At 40.6% G+C, this 13,780-nt stretch overlaps 1 protein-coding gene across 1 annotated transcript in view; it reads right to left on the bottom strand.

The window, feature by feature from the left end:
• The window catches only part of kdrl (kinase insert domain receptor like), a 46,972-nt gene extending 35,027 nt beyond the window's left edge, over positions 1 to 11,945 (bottom strand). The window contains exons 1-4 of the mRNA XM_087850963.1: positions 11,432 to 11,945; positions 4,408 to 4,498; positions 3,320 to 3,531; positions 1,088 to 1,209 (exon numbers count right to left, since the gene is read on the bottom strand). Of these exons, the coding sequence (XP_087707089.1) occupies positions 1,088 to 1,209; positions 3,320 to 3,531; positions 4,408 to 4,498; positions 11,432 to 11,495 (489 nt within the window). The 5' untranslated portion in view covers positions 11,496 to 11,945. The remainder of the gene's footprint in view (positions 1 to 1,087; positions 1,210 to 3,319; positions 3,532 to 4,407; positions 4,499 to 11,431) is intronic.
• Positions 11,946 to 13,780: the final 1,835 nt, after the last annotated feature.

The raw sequence follows: 13,780 nt of genomic DNA on the forward strand, positions 1-13,780 counted from the left end.
AGCCCTGAACTTTTCTAGACATTACCAGAAGGAGATGAATGTAGAAGAACGTAAATGTCCAGTGCAATCAGATATGACATTAAGCAGTGTTAATGAGAGCTCCAGGGAACAAAGTCTGTGTGATGTTTTGCACCTGCTTAATAGCACTGGTAACAGTGCAGTGAACTGTCAGTCATGTATCCTGCCGTCTTAACCAGTATTCCCAGTAACAAGCACTGTGAATGTGACTGCTGCATTAATTTATGCAATTAGGGAAATAACATTTGGAAAGGATGTCCTTGCCTGCTGCTGTTTGTTCTCATGCCAGAAGAAGGACTGGGATTGGAGGCAAGGGAAGAGAAGGAAGGAAGGAAGGTGAAGAGGAAGGAGGAGTGTCATGCATTTATTAATAACAGGAAGGTCACACCAGTACTATCTGTGGCATTAGAGTCAGAAGTGATTATGCACAGTTGGCACTATGACACATAGTCATATATTAATCGCAAACAATGAAACAAAAAGGCACAAAAAGGCCACAAAGGCACTTCATCAAGTACTAACAGGGTCTTAAGTTGTATAGATAAGTGCATTGGAAAACAAGGGAGTACTCAACCGCTGCCTACTAAGATCAAACAGTCTTATGCTGTTACCTGTTGTTTTCTAAGACTGGACACAACTTTTCTGCTGTTTCGTGATGTTTGTAAGAGCAGAGAGACTAAATTTAGCCTGATGATCTATTCTGAGAAAAGCACTCTTGGAACACCTTCCTGCTCTTAGAGGAAGCAGACAGGATGACTCGCTTTGCCGCCCCTGAGCTTCCCATAGCTAAGCCACTGTCCCCGGTCTGCTTCTGTGTGCTAGAGTGATTTAACACACAGAGGGTGTGAGAACCACTGTGATGCCCTACGCATGGAGTGGAAGGACATTTTTTTCAAAACAGGTAAGGATACCCTGCTGTGGTATTAATAGTAATCTTGCTCTCAGGAGACGTGCTGTGCGAGTTTCCTGGACGTTCATGTTAAGCAGTGTCTATAGAATACTGTGTATTACTATAATATGCAGCACTATGAAGGCATTTATAAAAGCATGATGGTGCTTAAGACCCTACCCCTGTCAGTGTTACGTCAATATCAGGTGAGGATGTCCGACACGGGACAACAAGGCTGGTCTCATGCCTGTAGATGCCAAGAACATCATATTTAACAGGCTCCACAAATGGCTGGTCGGGATCTGAAAAAAAGAATTCAACATCTTAAACACAACAACAACAACAACAATCTTTATTTATAGAGCACATTTAAAAACCAGCGGTATACCAAAGTGCTTAACATAAGAGACAGAGAAGTAACACGAGTATTGTAAGGCCTTAGCAAAGTATCAAATATACTCACAGGTCAATGCCACTAATTCACAGGGGTAATATAAAATGCATATCAAAATAAAAACATAATAAAAGCACAAGCCATAAAAATATGTATAAGAAAAAATAGAATATGTCTAAAAGTCAGGTGCGAGCATTAACAAGCAGGAAAGGCAAGATTAAACAAATAGGTTTTTAACCGTGATTTAAAAGATTGGATGGAATCAGACGCCCGGATCACAATCGGAAGGTTATTCCACAACTCTGGTGCAGCCAGGGCAAACGCCCGGTCACCTCTAGACTTCAGCCGAGATCTAGACTGCACCAAGAGTAACTGAGTAGATGATCTTAATGCTCTGGCAGGAACATACGATTTAAGGAGTTCCTTAAGGTAGCTCGGTGCTGTGTTGTTGGTAATTTTAAACGTAAGCAGCAGTATTTTAAATTGGATGCGGTATTTTATGGGTAGCCAATGCAGGTCAGCTAGAACAGGAGTGATACAGGCAAACACAAGTCAGGCAGAAACACCTTTTCAAATTAAATGTGACACATCACAAGTTGTTTTTCGGGGAAACCATGTTGTCTAGTAAAATTATTCCTGTTCTGGTAAAATAAGCCAACTTAATGTAAAAGTGCAGTGGTTAGCATTGTTGCATCACAGCAGGAGGATAATGGGTTCATGCCAGCTGGCTGTGATCCTCCAGTGTGGTTTGTGCATATTTTGTTTTAGAAGTGCATGTGTTTTCTCCCACAGTCTCTGGCTCTCTGTCACTGCGATTCACTTGCAACATAACCGGGGTGTACCCCACCCCTTACGTCTGCTGAGACAGGCTCCAGAACCTTTGACCCACTAAGAAAAGAAGGTTTACCAAGTGAAAAAGAGCGTGTCAGGGTATTCAACAGAGATCCAGAAAAGAGATCAAATCTCAGATTAGTTAATTCTGGCCATATAAGGGCAGTCAGTCTGTGGGAACGCTGTGGCTACATAAATAGTCTGTGATTGAAGGAAGGTCGAACATTAGTGGTGTGAAAAAGTTACAAAAATTAATAAACAGCTGAGGATTTTTGAAATAGGACACAGAAGGTAAACTGTGGAAGTCATTTAAAAAGCACAAGAAGAATTAAAGCTAGCTTTAAATTTATAATAGTTGTAGACCAATATTAAGCAACTTTATACCAACATTTTTCAAAATATAAAACCACTTTGGTCACATTGGCTGATATTGGAATTTACTCTCTGCTGCCCAGTACAATATCCAGTCATATAAGTGTATGTAGTGCCATGTGAGGTTTAGCGAAGCGTTGTTACAAGGAAAACAGTAGCTGAAGCAGGAAATGGTCAATGACCAGGGTTTCCCGAGCAATTAGCTTATCCTCTCACCTCCAGGAGAGACCACGGCACCACAGAAACCACTTTCTTTCTCTTTTTTTTTCTCTCAGATGGAAACCTGTGGCACCTCAGTCAGGATTCCAGTTGAACTGGAACTACAGATTTTAGTAAGCAGGTCTTGCTTGCTTTCTTTTTTGCACATTCTTCCCATGTCATTAAAAAAATAAAGCCTTTTGGAGCTGACATAGTGAAAAAGGTAGGGCACACCCTGAACACCATGGTCCTTTACATCCTGCTGCCTAACTCACTCTTTTTTCCTTCTATAAAGGATGTGTCTTGTGTCTTATGTCTTGCAAATACCACACTGTTCTTTGTCATTTCAATACTGTCAATATCACCGTCTGTGAGATCAGTTCAATATTAAATCCTACAGCTGCCATCAGGAGATACAAATCATCCTTTGAAATCTTTTTTTAAACACAAATCTTCCGTACATTTTAAATTTCTGAATGAAAAAAAAAACCATTTGGTTCAAAATGTAAGAACTATTTTCAGTTTTAGAGTTCCGTTTTTCTAACATTGGGTAATTTCTTAAATTATGAACCTCATAATTTGAGCATTATACATCCAAAACGGTTTCTAGCTCTCACCTTTTACATACACATAGGTGGATTTGATTTGGTCTGAACCATCCTTGGTGTATTTACAGGTGTAAGTCCCAGTGTCACTGGCAATCAGGTGTGTGACTATCAGTCTGCTGCAGTGAGACTGACGGTGAGGTCTTGAATCACACTTCTCCACCTTCACTCCCTGCGATGAGATCGACCGCTTGGCGAGTGTCCAGCTGAAGACACCGTGACCTCTGACATTATTGAGAATGAGAGAGAATGTTAAATGAGATTAGATCTCGGGCGAGGCAAATGGTATTAGAAAAAGCAAACCATTAATTCTATTAAAAGTGGATCTATTTTTAGAGAAGGTGTCACATCTGGCAGTAACCACAAAAGCTACTAAATTTAGTAGCTTATCCCTGGGGACTTTTGGGCTTCATTTCCATTTTAGGTTTATTTCAAGTTCATCTTGAGTCATCCAAAAGTTTGAACTTTCACATGGGAACATGTTTCTCTTCAACGATGTGCTTAACTAACACATTCTTTCCACGCAGAATTCAGTTTAAAATGCTCATTAAAGAGATCCCAGAGGAACATCTAGCATTTCTCACATTCTTTTCCCTTTGCCTGCAGAATTTTGGGTCAAACAGAACCTCTAGTTCTCATCCACATCCAAAAAACAAGACAGTGCTCTACGCATCAGGCTTCTTACAATGTGGCCTTGTAAGGAAGCATTACATTAAACCAACATGAGTTCCTAAGCATTCTTTGGAGTGATGATGCAATATCCTAAATTCTTAGAAAATGTGAATGCACTTGGGTTCTAAATTCCATAAAGGAAGTGGCAGAAGACTGATAAACGTGGACCACCATCGTCAGGGACTGTCCCGGCTTCTTTGTAGCTACTAAGAGTCCACAGAACCAGGGACGTCCTGCTAATTCTCCCTTAAAATTTCTGCCATATAGTGAGCGCAGAGTCTGAAGTCCAGCAATTAGAAGAGCAAAGGTAAAGTAAATGAAGTTGTATTGTAATGCAAAGTGGTTAAGAAGAGTTATACACCACCATCATAAATGTTTGATTACATTTCAAGTGAAACCAACAAAAGTAGGTGCTTTCAACTGCATACCTGCAGGTGAGGTTTAACAAATTGCCTTTATGAAGAACGATTGGATTGCCGGAGGGATGAATCCTGAGCGAGTTTGCGCTCTCCAAATGTCCTGCAAAACACACACACACACACACAGACATTTACACCAACTCTTCAATAGTATGTTTTCATCATTGTTATGCTAAACAAAATGAAAAGCACAGCGGGAAGTCCCCATGGCACAACTGCTGTGTAATGTGATTTAGTGCTGTGCGCGTGGGTTCACTTTGTCCAGTTCTACTCCTGCCTCTTGCCACAGCACACTGTGGGGACTTTTGGGAGCTGGAGAGCAGGTTGTTGAATGGATCGGGGTCCTAGGTGATCAAAGATAGACTAAAGGGAGGAATAGGGAGGATGATACATGGAGCAGCTGTGCCTCGATGCCAAAAAGGTCAACTCAGTCCGATTTAGCAGGAACCAAATACTTTTTTTTGTTCATTTACTAGTGACTTTTTACTCTGAATGCTGCGCTTATAATATCAAGAGGGTGGAGATGTTTGATTCAGAGGTGGACATATCTCGTGTGGAGCCAGCAGAATCTGTTGAGAGGTCTCTCTAACAACAGTTAACATAGGAAACAGTGTAGTTCTGCCTGCTGTCCAGAAAGACTCCCAGTCCCAGATGTTGTTTCTTTCTTTTCACTGAGATCCCTAAACAGCCTGTCACTGTGGACACAAAACAAGTATATTAAGTTTACCCTTGATCTGTTGTTAAGGATAATGTTGGTTTATGTGTTTGATGCATATACTGGCTTAAGGGGCGATAATGGCCCATTTTATGTATTACCCACACACCTGGAAACCTGCATTTACACCCAGAAATACAGAAAAACAATCACTCGCACACGTTCTCCTAGCATTTGTGTATTATTCAGAACAGCTGTCGTGGCAAGAATGAGCTGACTCTGCCAGTGTTGGCAGGGGGACTCAATATTCACTTCCTCACAAAATGTTATAACATCATTGTTTTATTGTCCAAGGTTAAGCAGAGGGGAAGGGTTGTGGCTTGCACTCTTTCATGTCGTAAAACCACACACTTTTGGCTGCATATGAACACAAATCAAGAGCCCTGGCCTCAATAAACAACCACATAAGCTGCAGTTCATAATTGTATGGCTTTTATTTATAGCTGCCAGACAAATTTCTTAAGTGCATTCTACTTTGCATTTTTTATGCCTTGATACATAACAAGAAACAAGGATACCATCAATCGCAATGTAATCAATCAAAGACAAATAAAACAAATATAAACAAACCCACTATGTATCATGTTTTTTCAGCTTACTTATTACTGCCTTGACACGTGCTCATGAATTCAAGTAAGAAAATCCCATTAAGTTGACTCAGTTCATCTAGATGCAGCGTTTTCAGTGGGAGAAATGCTTCATTACTAAGTCAACTGACTTCTTCAGTCTCAGCTGACAATAGGTTTCTTCCCGTTTCAAAATGTCCAAAATTAGCACCACTATGCGACAAGTTCATGACTGTCAGGAATCTGCAACACAGAGGAAGTACTATCCCCACTGTAGTCAGGGAATTCCCTGAGTAAATGCAATTATTGCACCTGGACATTTGTCAGAGGTGATCCAGGACAGAAGAACAACCGCTGCCATCTTTCACAGACTTATAATACTTATAATGCAACTTTCTGTGAAAAGTGCTCATGTCCATTGTTCAGAGGTCATGACAATGAACAATAACGAAACTGAGCTTCTGGGCTATTGTTAGGCAATGGTGCCAGTTTCGCTCATTATGCAACTATACTGCATATACTGCACTGTTGTTATGCATAACCTGCCAGGAAATGTAACTGCACATTGAGTCAATGCAGGCTACAAATATTGTGATTGGTCGGATCATTACCGTTAAGTCCTCCTGTGCCTTTCCAGTTATTAAAAAAAAAAAAAGATCAGTGAGAGAATTAGCTTAAGATGAGGACTTAAAATCTCTGAAAATTCCTGGAAGGAGATTGCTAAACCTATTGGAAAGATTCTGAGGGAATTTCCAAAGAAGTGGAAAAACCTGGGGGACAAGTATGCTTGCCACCTCCTAAAAATGACCACAACAAAGAGTCAGCATTTTGTTTCTATCAACTGGCATGCATATAAAAAGGCAGGACACAACCACATAATGATGAACACATATGCACCTCCGCAAGCATAAATGCCAGCAACATCGGCCACTTGCGTCGGTTGTGTCGAAGGCTCACCGCAAAGGTTCACCGCAAAAGTCTAAATCAGGGCAGAGACTGAAGACTTGGACGAGTAATGAGACGTTTTACCCCAATGAAAACGCTTCATCCAGATTAAAAGAGTCCACTGAGACTAATTATGGCATTTTCAATTTCTTGAATCTTTGACTCTGTTACAAATACATCCCATGCATAAATGCTTAAGTCCCACAGCATACCCAGAATCATCATCTTGACCTTGAATTGCACGGGCAGAACGCTTATCTTTTAAAACTAGCACATTTTTTATGCCCTTCTCTTCAGTAATGCACTACAGATGGGTGAACCAGCAGGGGCCCCCAGCAGCCCATTAAAAAAAGACAAGAGAAGAGAGGAAAAAAACATTGTCTTGTCTACACACCCATCCTCAAAACTCCCATCTGCCCAGAACTGACCTTAGCTAGCATCCTGACAACCCTAACCCCCTGCAACAGCTGTGCCCTGCATTCCTTCAGGAGATCGCCTGAAAAATGCCAGAAATTGTTCATATTGAGTTGGTTCAAAGAGCCCCAAAGCTGGTTCTCATTAAAAGCCATTACAAAGAGGACAGGCATGGAACAAACAGAGAGGGAGTCAGGGAGGGTGCGAAAGGCCGACTGACTTCTGCTTTAGTTTTTTCACTTGCATGATCTCGATTGACTCACACAGCATCAAGCTGGTTGCTGACACAGAGCCAGGTTAGCTAAGATTAGACCAGAATCACATTTTTGTGTCTTTGTCGGTTGGCATTGATTAAAGGAAATGGCACAGGACACTGTGTTTGGAAAAGACAAATGGTCAGGAAATACAGACAAAAATTTTGAACAGCATGGATTTCAGGATTTTTTTCAATAGAAATGTCTGTGGTCATGAAAATAATTAAATATTTAGTCTGAAAGAACGGCCAAACAATGGCTGAGACTGAGACTAAATGATTCAGATTTTCAGCATTGCAATGGAAAATAATGGCCTATGTATGCTCTGCTTAGCCATATTTTGTCAAAGGATCTTGAATGATACTTGTTAGTTATGTTCCTGACCTGAGAGAAAGCATATACTCTTTGTGTTTAATAAGATACTTTGAGCACAACTCCTAAAAAAATTCAGTGACTACAAACACCTTAAAACACTACAAAACTACAAATTAAAAAAAAAATACATAAAGCTAAATAGAAAAGTGATATAAATGCCACCAGCATGCTGCCAGTAGCTCATTGGTGATGTTGTGTAATAATTAAAAAAAAAATTACTGTATCAGATGACTGTACTGTCACTGAACCGAAAAGGAAACTCCAAGTCACAGCCCCTAAAGCGCGAGGAATAATGTGCGGAATTCCCTTCAGTTTTGCAGAGGGCACACTTCACCTCCCTGTACTTCCCGTCCCATCATCAGACGGCACGAATGTCTTGAGAGTCGAGGGAGAAAAATCATTTTTGGGAATAGGGCACAATGATTCCTTTGCCATTGCCACTTTATCCTTTGCTCTTCTGCTGTCACAAAATTAGATGGGGGGGGGGGGGGGGGGGGAGAAGTGAGAATTACGAAGTAAATGAGTCACCTTTGCTGTACTGTGACCTTGACGATGGACTGAAACAATAGTGAACAGTCTCTGCGATGAGATTTCACGATAGCGCACTGGTAGTTTATGTAAACAAACCTACTACACACTAACTTATTTTTATACTTTCTCTCAATTATATGTTAAAAGTACTTTAAATGGTATATGATACTACTCTGTCATCTGCTATGAAGCCGGACTAAAAGAATAAACCTGATCAATATCCAAACAAAAAGTGGAAGGGGGCGAGGAAGGATTTGCCATACTGTGACCCTGGCAAACAGAGTGAAACAGTAGTGAATAGTCTGTCATGGATAGTGCTATGGTAGCTATTGTAAAACAAATGCAATACAATATTCACTAACCCGTTTTTGCATTTTCTCTCAACGATATACTGAAATTACCTTCCAGGGGGATACGATCCTACTGTCATCTGTTAAGAAGCTGGACTTAAAAGCTAAGCTTGATCTGTATCCCTCAAATCTGAGTTTGGGCGGTCTAAACATCGCACCTTCTCGGGGTCACGCTGCTGTCCTGCTGCAAAAGTGTCCGTGACAGTTCACTGCAAGTTAGACTGACAAAATATTCAAGACAAACTTTATCAAACCTTTGACAAGACTTGACCACCTGCCCTAATAAGAACCAGCTAACAGTGCTCTGGCTGTGCTACTTGTGTCCTGGAAGATTCTCACATGCAGAGCCCTACAAAAACCCTACACTTTGCCAACTGCAAGGTTAAGACAACAGTTACAGAGAAAGCCTTTTTTATTAGGCGTGTATAAGCCTTTAGAGGTTTGGAGGCAAAATGACCCAGACTCCTCTAAAAAAAACCCAAAAACAAAACAAAATAAAGGAACATCTGGCCGTGATGGGTGGCCACTCTAGGTTATATAAAGCTGTGTAGAGCCAACAAAGAGGGTTCTCCTGCATGAGACTCCTAAATAGTAAACCCAGAGGATTCCTGTTCTATAATGTATGATTAAGACTAAGAGGCAGACAGAAGCTCCTTGAAATCGAAATCCCATGCAGGATTCAAAGAAAATATATTGCTGGTTCGAGGTGGATAGGTCTAGCATGGAACAGATGCTGGAATAATCCAGAAAAGCAACACAGTTCAATTTGTTAAGCTGAATATCCCAGTGTAGGGGAATGACGTTTTCTGCTCTACTGGTAAATCTTCCACTCCAGGTGAGTGTGTGTGTGTGTGTGTGTGTGTGTGTGAGGATGTGTTTTTCTTGCCTGCATGAACCCAGATGTACTGCCAGTGAGCAATGAGCCCCCACTGCACTTGGCTGACCTCTCATCACTCCCATTTTACAGTCCTCAAGCGACCAAGCAGGGAAGAAAAAAATACTCTGGTACAAATTAGACACAACATCAACCCCTCTCATCACAGGACTGTCTACACCGCAGGAAAAAGAAAGAACTGACAAAGAGAGTGTTGTATATGATAAGTAACAATAAAAGGACAGCTTCCACTTTCCATTTCACCCATCTCCTTAGTCACTGATGTGTCAGTTATAACTTTCATGGCAATTTTCTTTCCTAAAATTTCCTAAAATGTAACTCAGAACCCAGAATAAAAGAATCAGTCCAACACAAGTGACCATCTTAATTAAATATATATCATTATATTTAAAGGCAAACTCCATTGTATGAATATTCCTACAAGCATCACATCTCAAGTGACATCCAGAAGGGTCCGCTGAAAAAAGATTATCTTGCTGACATTTGTGTGAGCTGTTACGCTTCAGTTAAATTGGTGTCAAAAGGTCAGAACGAACATATGTAACCTGTGCTCATTTCGAATAAGAAGCAGCTGCAAGTCAATAATTAAGAAATCAGCAAATACAGTTTTTTTCCTTTTCACTCTAAGCCATCTTTAAAATTACTGGGATATAGATGGATGTTGTGTAATAATAACCCAGTCGAATGCTTGCGCATCACTCCGTAACTTATAACTTTGCTTAGTTAACGATGACACCGTGACATTCTCACAGCTGTTCACCAGAAAAAAACATCTTACACATCTCTGAATAAACAGAGACACCTTGACAACCATCAGTAACTAATGTCTCTACCAGTCAGTGGCTCCTGTACTGAAACAATAGCCCCTTTCCTCCTTGCTATTGTCTTGTGGATGAAGTTTGACATAGTTGAACGTGAGCACAAGGAGCTCCGGGAAGAAATCTTTGCTCAGGTAGCGTGTCACATTTCCGTGACCTTTACTAGCCAGAACAATTCCAGGCTGCCTCTCTTGTCCCTACATCCGCTTCCTCCTCTTTGCGTCTTTCCCACGCTTTGTGAGTGGACAGTGAAGGAAACCTACTCAAAAACACAGTGTGTGTGTGTGTGTGTGTGTGTGTGTGTGTGTGTGTGTGTGTGTGTGTGTGTGTTCAGTAAAAGAGGTTGAATGTGAACAGTATTTCCTTTGTTTGGATGGGCTGTTTATTTTGAAGTGGTGAGGAAGCCTCAGTTTGTATCTCTGTTACACACTGGACCTGGCACAAGGTGAAGGAACATCCCAGATTTACTCAGGTTTTGTGGAGTGAGACTGAGACAATGGAGTTGACAGGACTGTCAGATAAAACATGGCAAAATGTTTAATCCTGTCCACGCACACATAACAATTGCAGGAACCTTTCCTTTCATAATTTATAACAAAGTACTGACATGCAAAAATATTCAAAGTATCTAAGAAAGCACACAAAAATAGACCATTCAAAACTCATATCAGTAAATCCAATCATATTAAAATATAGAGCCCGACTAATCGCCTGTTATGAATCAACGCATTTTACCGTACTAATAATCTCCCAGTGACAATAGCGACAGACGACCTCTAGGGGCTTGTGTGAAAATTGCAGAATGATGATTTTTTTTTTTTTTCAGTTGGCGCGTGATCTTCGAAAATGTGCAAATAATCTGCGGTCATATCCATACACAGAAATCATTTTACACTGCAGCTGGGATCAAAGAATAACCCGCCAACAAAATCAGCTCTTGGTTGCAGGTCAATTAAACACCGGAGAAATTTAAATTACTATAAAAAAGAAAAAGAAAAATAATGCTAAAATATTTTACTGTAAAAATTGGCAGCTGTATATATATATATATATATATCGTGTTTTTAAATATTATGCAATCAGTCTTTCATTCACTGAAAGGAATTAACAATCAGAAAGTCTGTTCTTTCACTCGTAAATATCTGGTGTATATAAACATGAATGACTCACCTAATGTTAGAGATAAAAAACACAAGATGACAGCGACCTGGTTGAAGCAGTCAGGTGGGGCCATCCTGCGAACTTGCCCAAAGTGCAAACCTCGTTATAAAAATAAATGCAATCGAGTCCCTGTTTGTCTCTTTAAATTCCAGCTGACTGCGAGTCTTAATTGGCCTTTAAAACGCCTTTCATGAATCCCCAAAAGGTTCAGGTGCGCAAGGACAAAGCAGCAGTAATTCTCCCATATGCCTGCACGCGATTCGCGGGGGAGCTCTCCTGCGCTGCTCGGCAGTCCAACTCCCGGCACCGGCGCACTGAGGAGGCGGGTCGGATGCACCGCTATCCTCTGGGCAGGTGCAAAAGTAGTAAAAGGGGGAAAAAAAGTTAAGTGAAGGAAATTGAATCGGCGGTAAAATAAAAAAGTTGAAGTGAAAAGTACTTCAGCTCTGGTGCTGTGTTTGGACTCAAGAACGAGATGAATGAGCTCCTGCGCCTTGTACCCACTGTATCTCCTCCCTATCGCCTCTGTGCAACACTTACAGTGCCGTCCAGACGTGACACGTTTTATGGAGCCACACACAGACCGAGGACGCGACGTCACTTTTGTTGAGGAGGGGTAGGATGGGGGAGGAGGGGGCGACTTCTTAATTTTAGCTACTGAGGGGGAACAGTAAGTCATTGTTCTGAGTTATTCCCACTATAACTGTGCAGGGGGGGAAAAGATGCAACAGAAACGCAGTGATTGCACGTATCTTATCGTTTAGGAAACTCCACTCAGTTTTTCATACCTGGCAGAAGCTCCCTTAGACACTAGAGATACTGAGCTACCTTAGAGTCTTAATGAGTATGTTTTCAAATTAAATTAACAAACCTTTAAAGGGAGTTCTTCAATCACCTATTAGTAGGGAGCAGATGCTCTTCAGAAGCATAAACCGTCTCAATTTCTTTCTGAAATAAAATCTTCTGGTGCACGAAGTCTCTTATCTTTGACTTTTTATCCACTATCACACTGTACTCTCTTAGTGTTAAGGAATTTCAACATCCCAACTGCCATAACTGAAAGGCTGTTGTGCCCAAATGTTGTTGATTAAAAGCAGTCTGCTTTAGTTAAAGCTCTTGTTAATATTGGTTCATTACATATTTTGCAATTTTTAATTATAAAATAAATTAGCACGCTATGTATTTATTTACTTAACTGACCTTTGTGTGCAACACTGATAAAAATCAACCTGTGTACCTGAGGTTAAAGGTAATAGCATTTATCTTGACTGGAGAGAAAAACAAAACAATGCAGTGCAAACAATCACTGTGATATCAGCTTGAATCTATCTGCCCAAGTTTGCAGAATAAACATTTGTTGGATTTATTTTTAACGTCAGAAACAGGATGCGCTTCTTTTTATATCAATGTAAATAATCTTCTTTTGTCCGGCCGTACCCTGCAGTGTGTGGATATGCCGCAGACTGTTTTCTTTTTATCACAACAACAATCACTTTGCTGTTGCAGGTCATACTAGCAGGCATTGTAAATAAGAACATCCTGCCCTCACCTTTCCGCCCACAACAGGAATCCACAGCTACCATTTTGGCTCTGGATCGGAAGTAGTGTTGTGTGCTAAAGGTGATACACGAGGCAAATTGAAATGCAATGTAAACCAATTTTCCGACCTATAGCAGGAGAACTGTGATGTGGCACATGAGAACATGGGAAACTTGGCCATTCCAATGCTGGTAATCCTTATGCTATCTGGGAGTTTGAGACCACACTGTCACAACTAAAGAATTCCGCAATTTCCTGCCCACTATCAGTACTTTAAGTCACTATCAGCCAAAGAAAGAGAAGCTACAGACAAGTTATTGCTCTCTTTCATGATTTCTTTCGAAAAGGAAACATCATATTGAAGGCTGCACTGATTTATTTCTACCAATTTTTAAATTATGACTGCAGGAATTTCACTTTGGGAAATTTGGGAAGCAAGAATTGAACATTTTATTATTAGATGATAAACTATTAGCTCATGCATTGTAAGGGAGCAATAACTTGTAAAGTGTATAAAATTGCAACTCTAATTTTCTTAGTTTGTTTCCATATTTAAGCTTTTAAAAAGGGAGACATTCCCTTTGGGCTAACAGTGCAACAGATAAGTCTCCTGATGAACAATTGCTGGAAGTTACAAGCTGAGAGGGGTGGATTTAAAATGATTTATTTTGGAAGCTGGTGCTCAAACAGACTGTGGGGGACTAACTGGTTGTACACACACCGCATGCAGTCTTCCTTTTGTTCGTCTTGGGTAAATGAACCGGAAGAAATGTCCTTTCTGAAGAGAGTAGTAGACAGCGTCTGACTGCATGCTCTGTC

This window comes from Neolamprologus brichardi, chromosome 2 (genome assembly GCF_056152115.1).
Source record: "Neolamprologus brichardi isolate AB-2024 chromosome 2, ASM5615211v1, whole genome shotgun sequence".
Lineage (NCBI taxonomy): Eukaryota > Metazoa > Chordata > Actinopteri > Cichliformes > Cichlidae > Neolamprologus > Neolamprologus brichardi.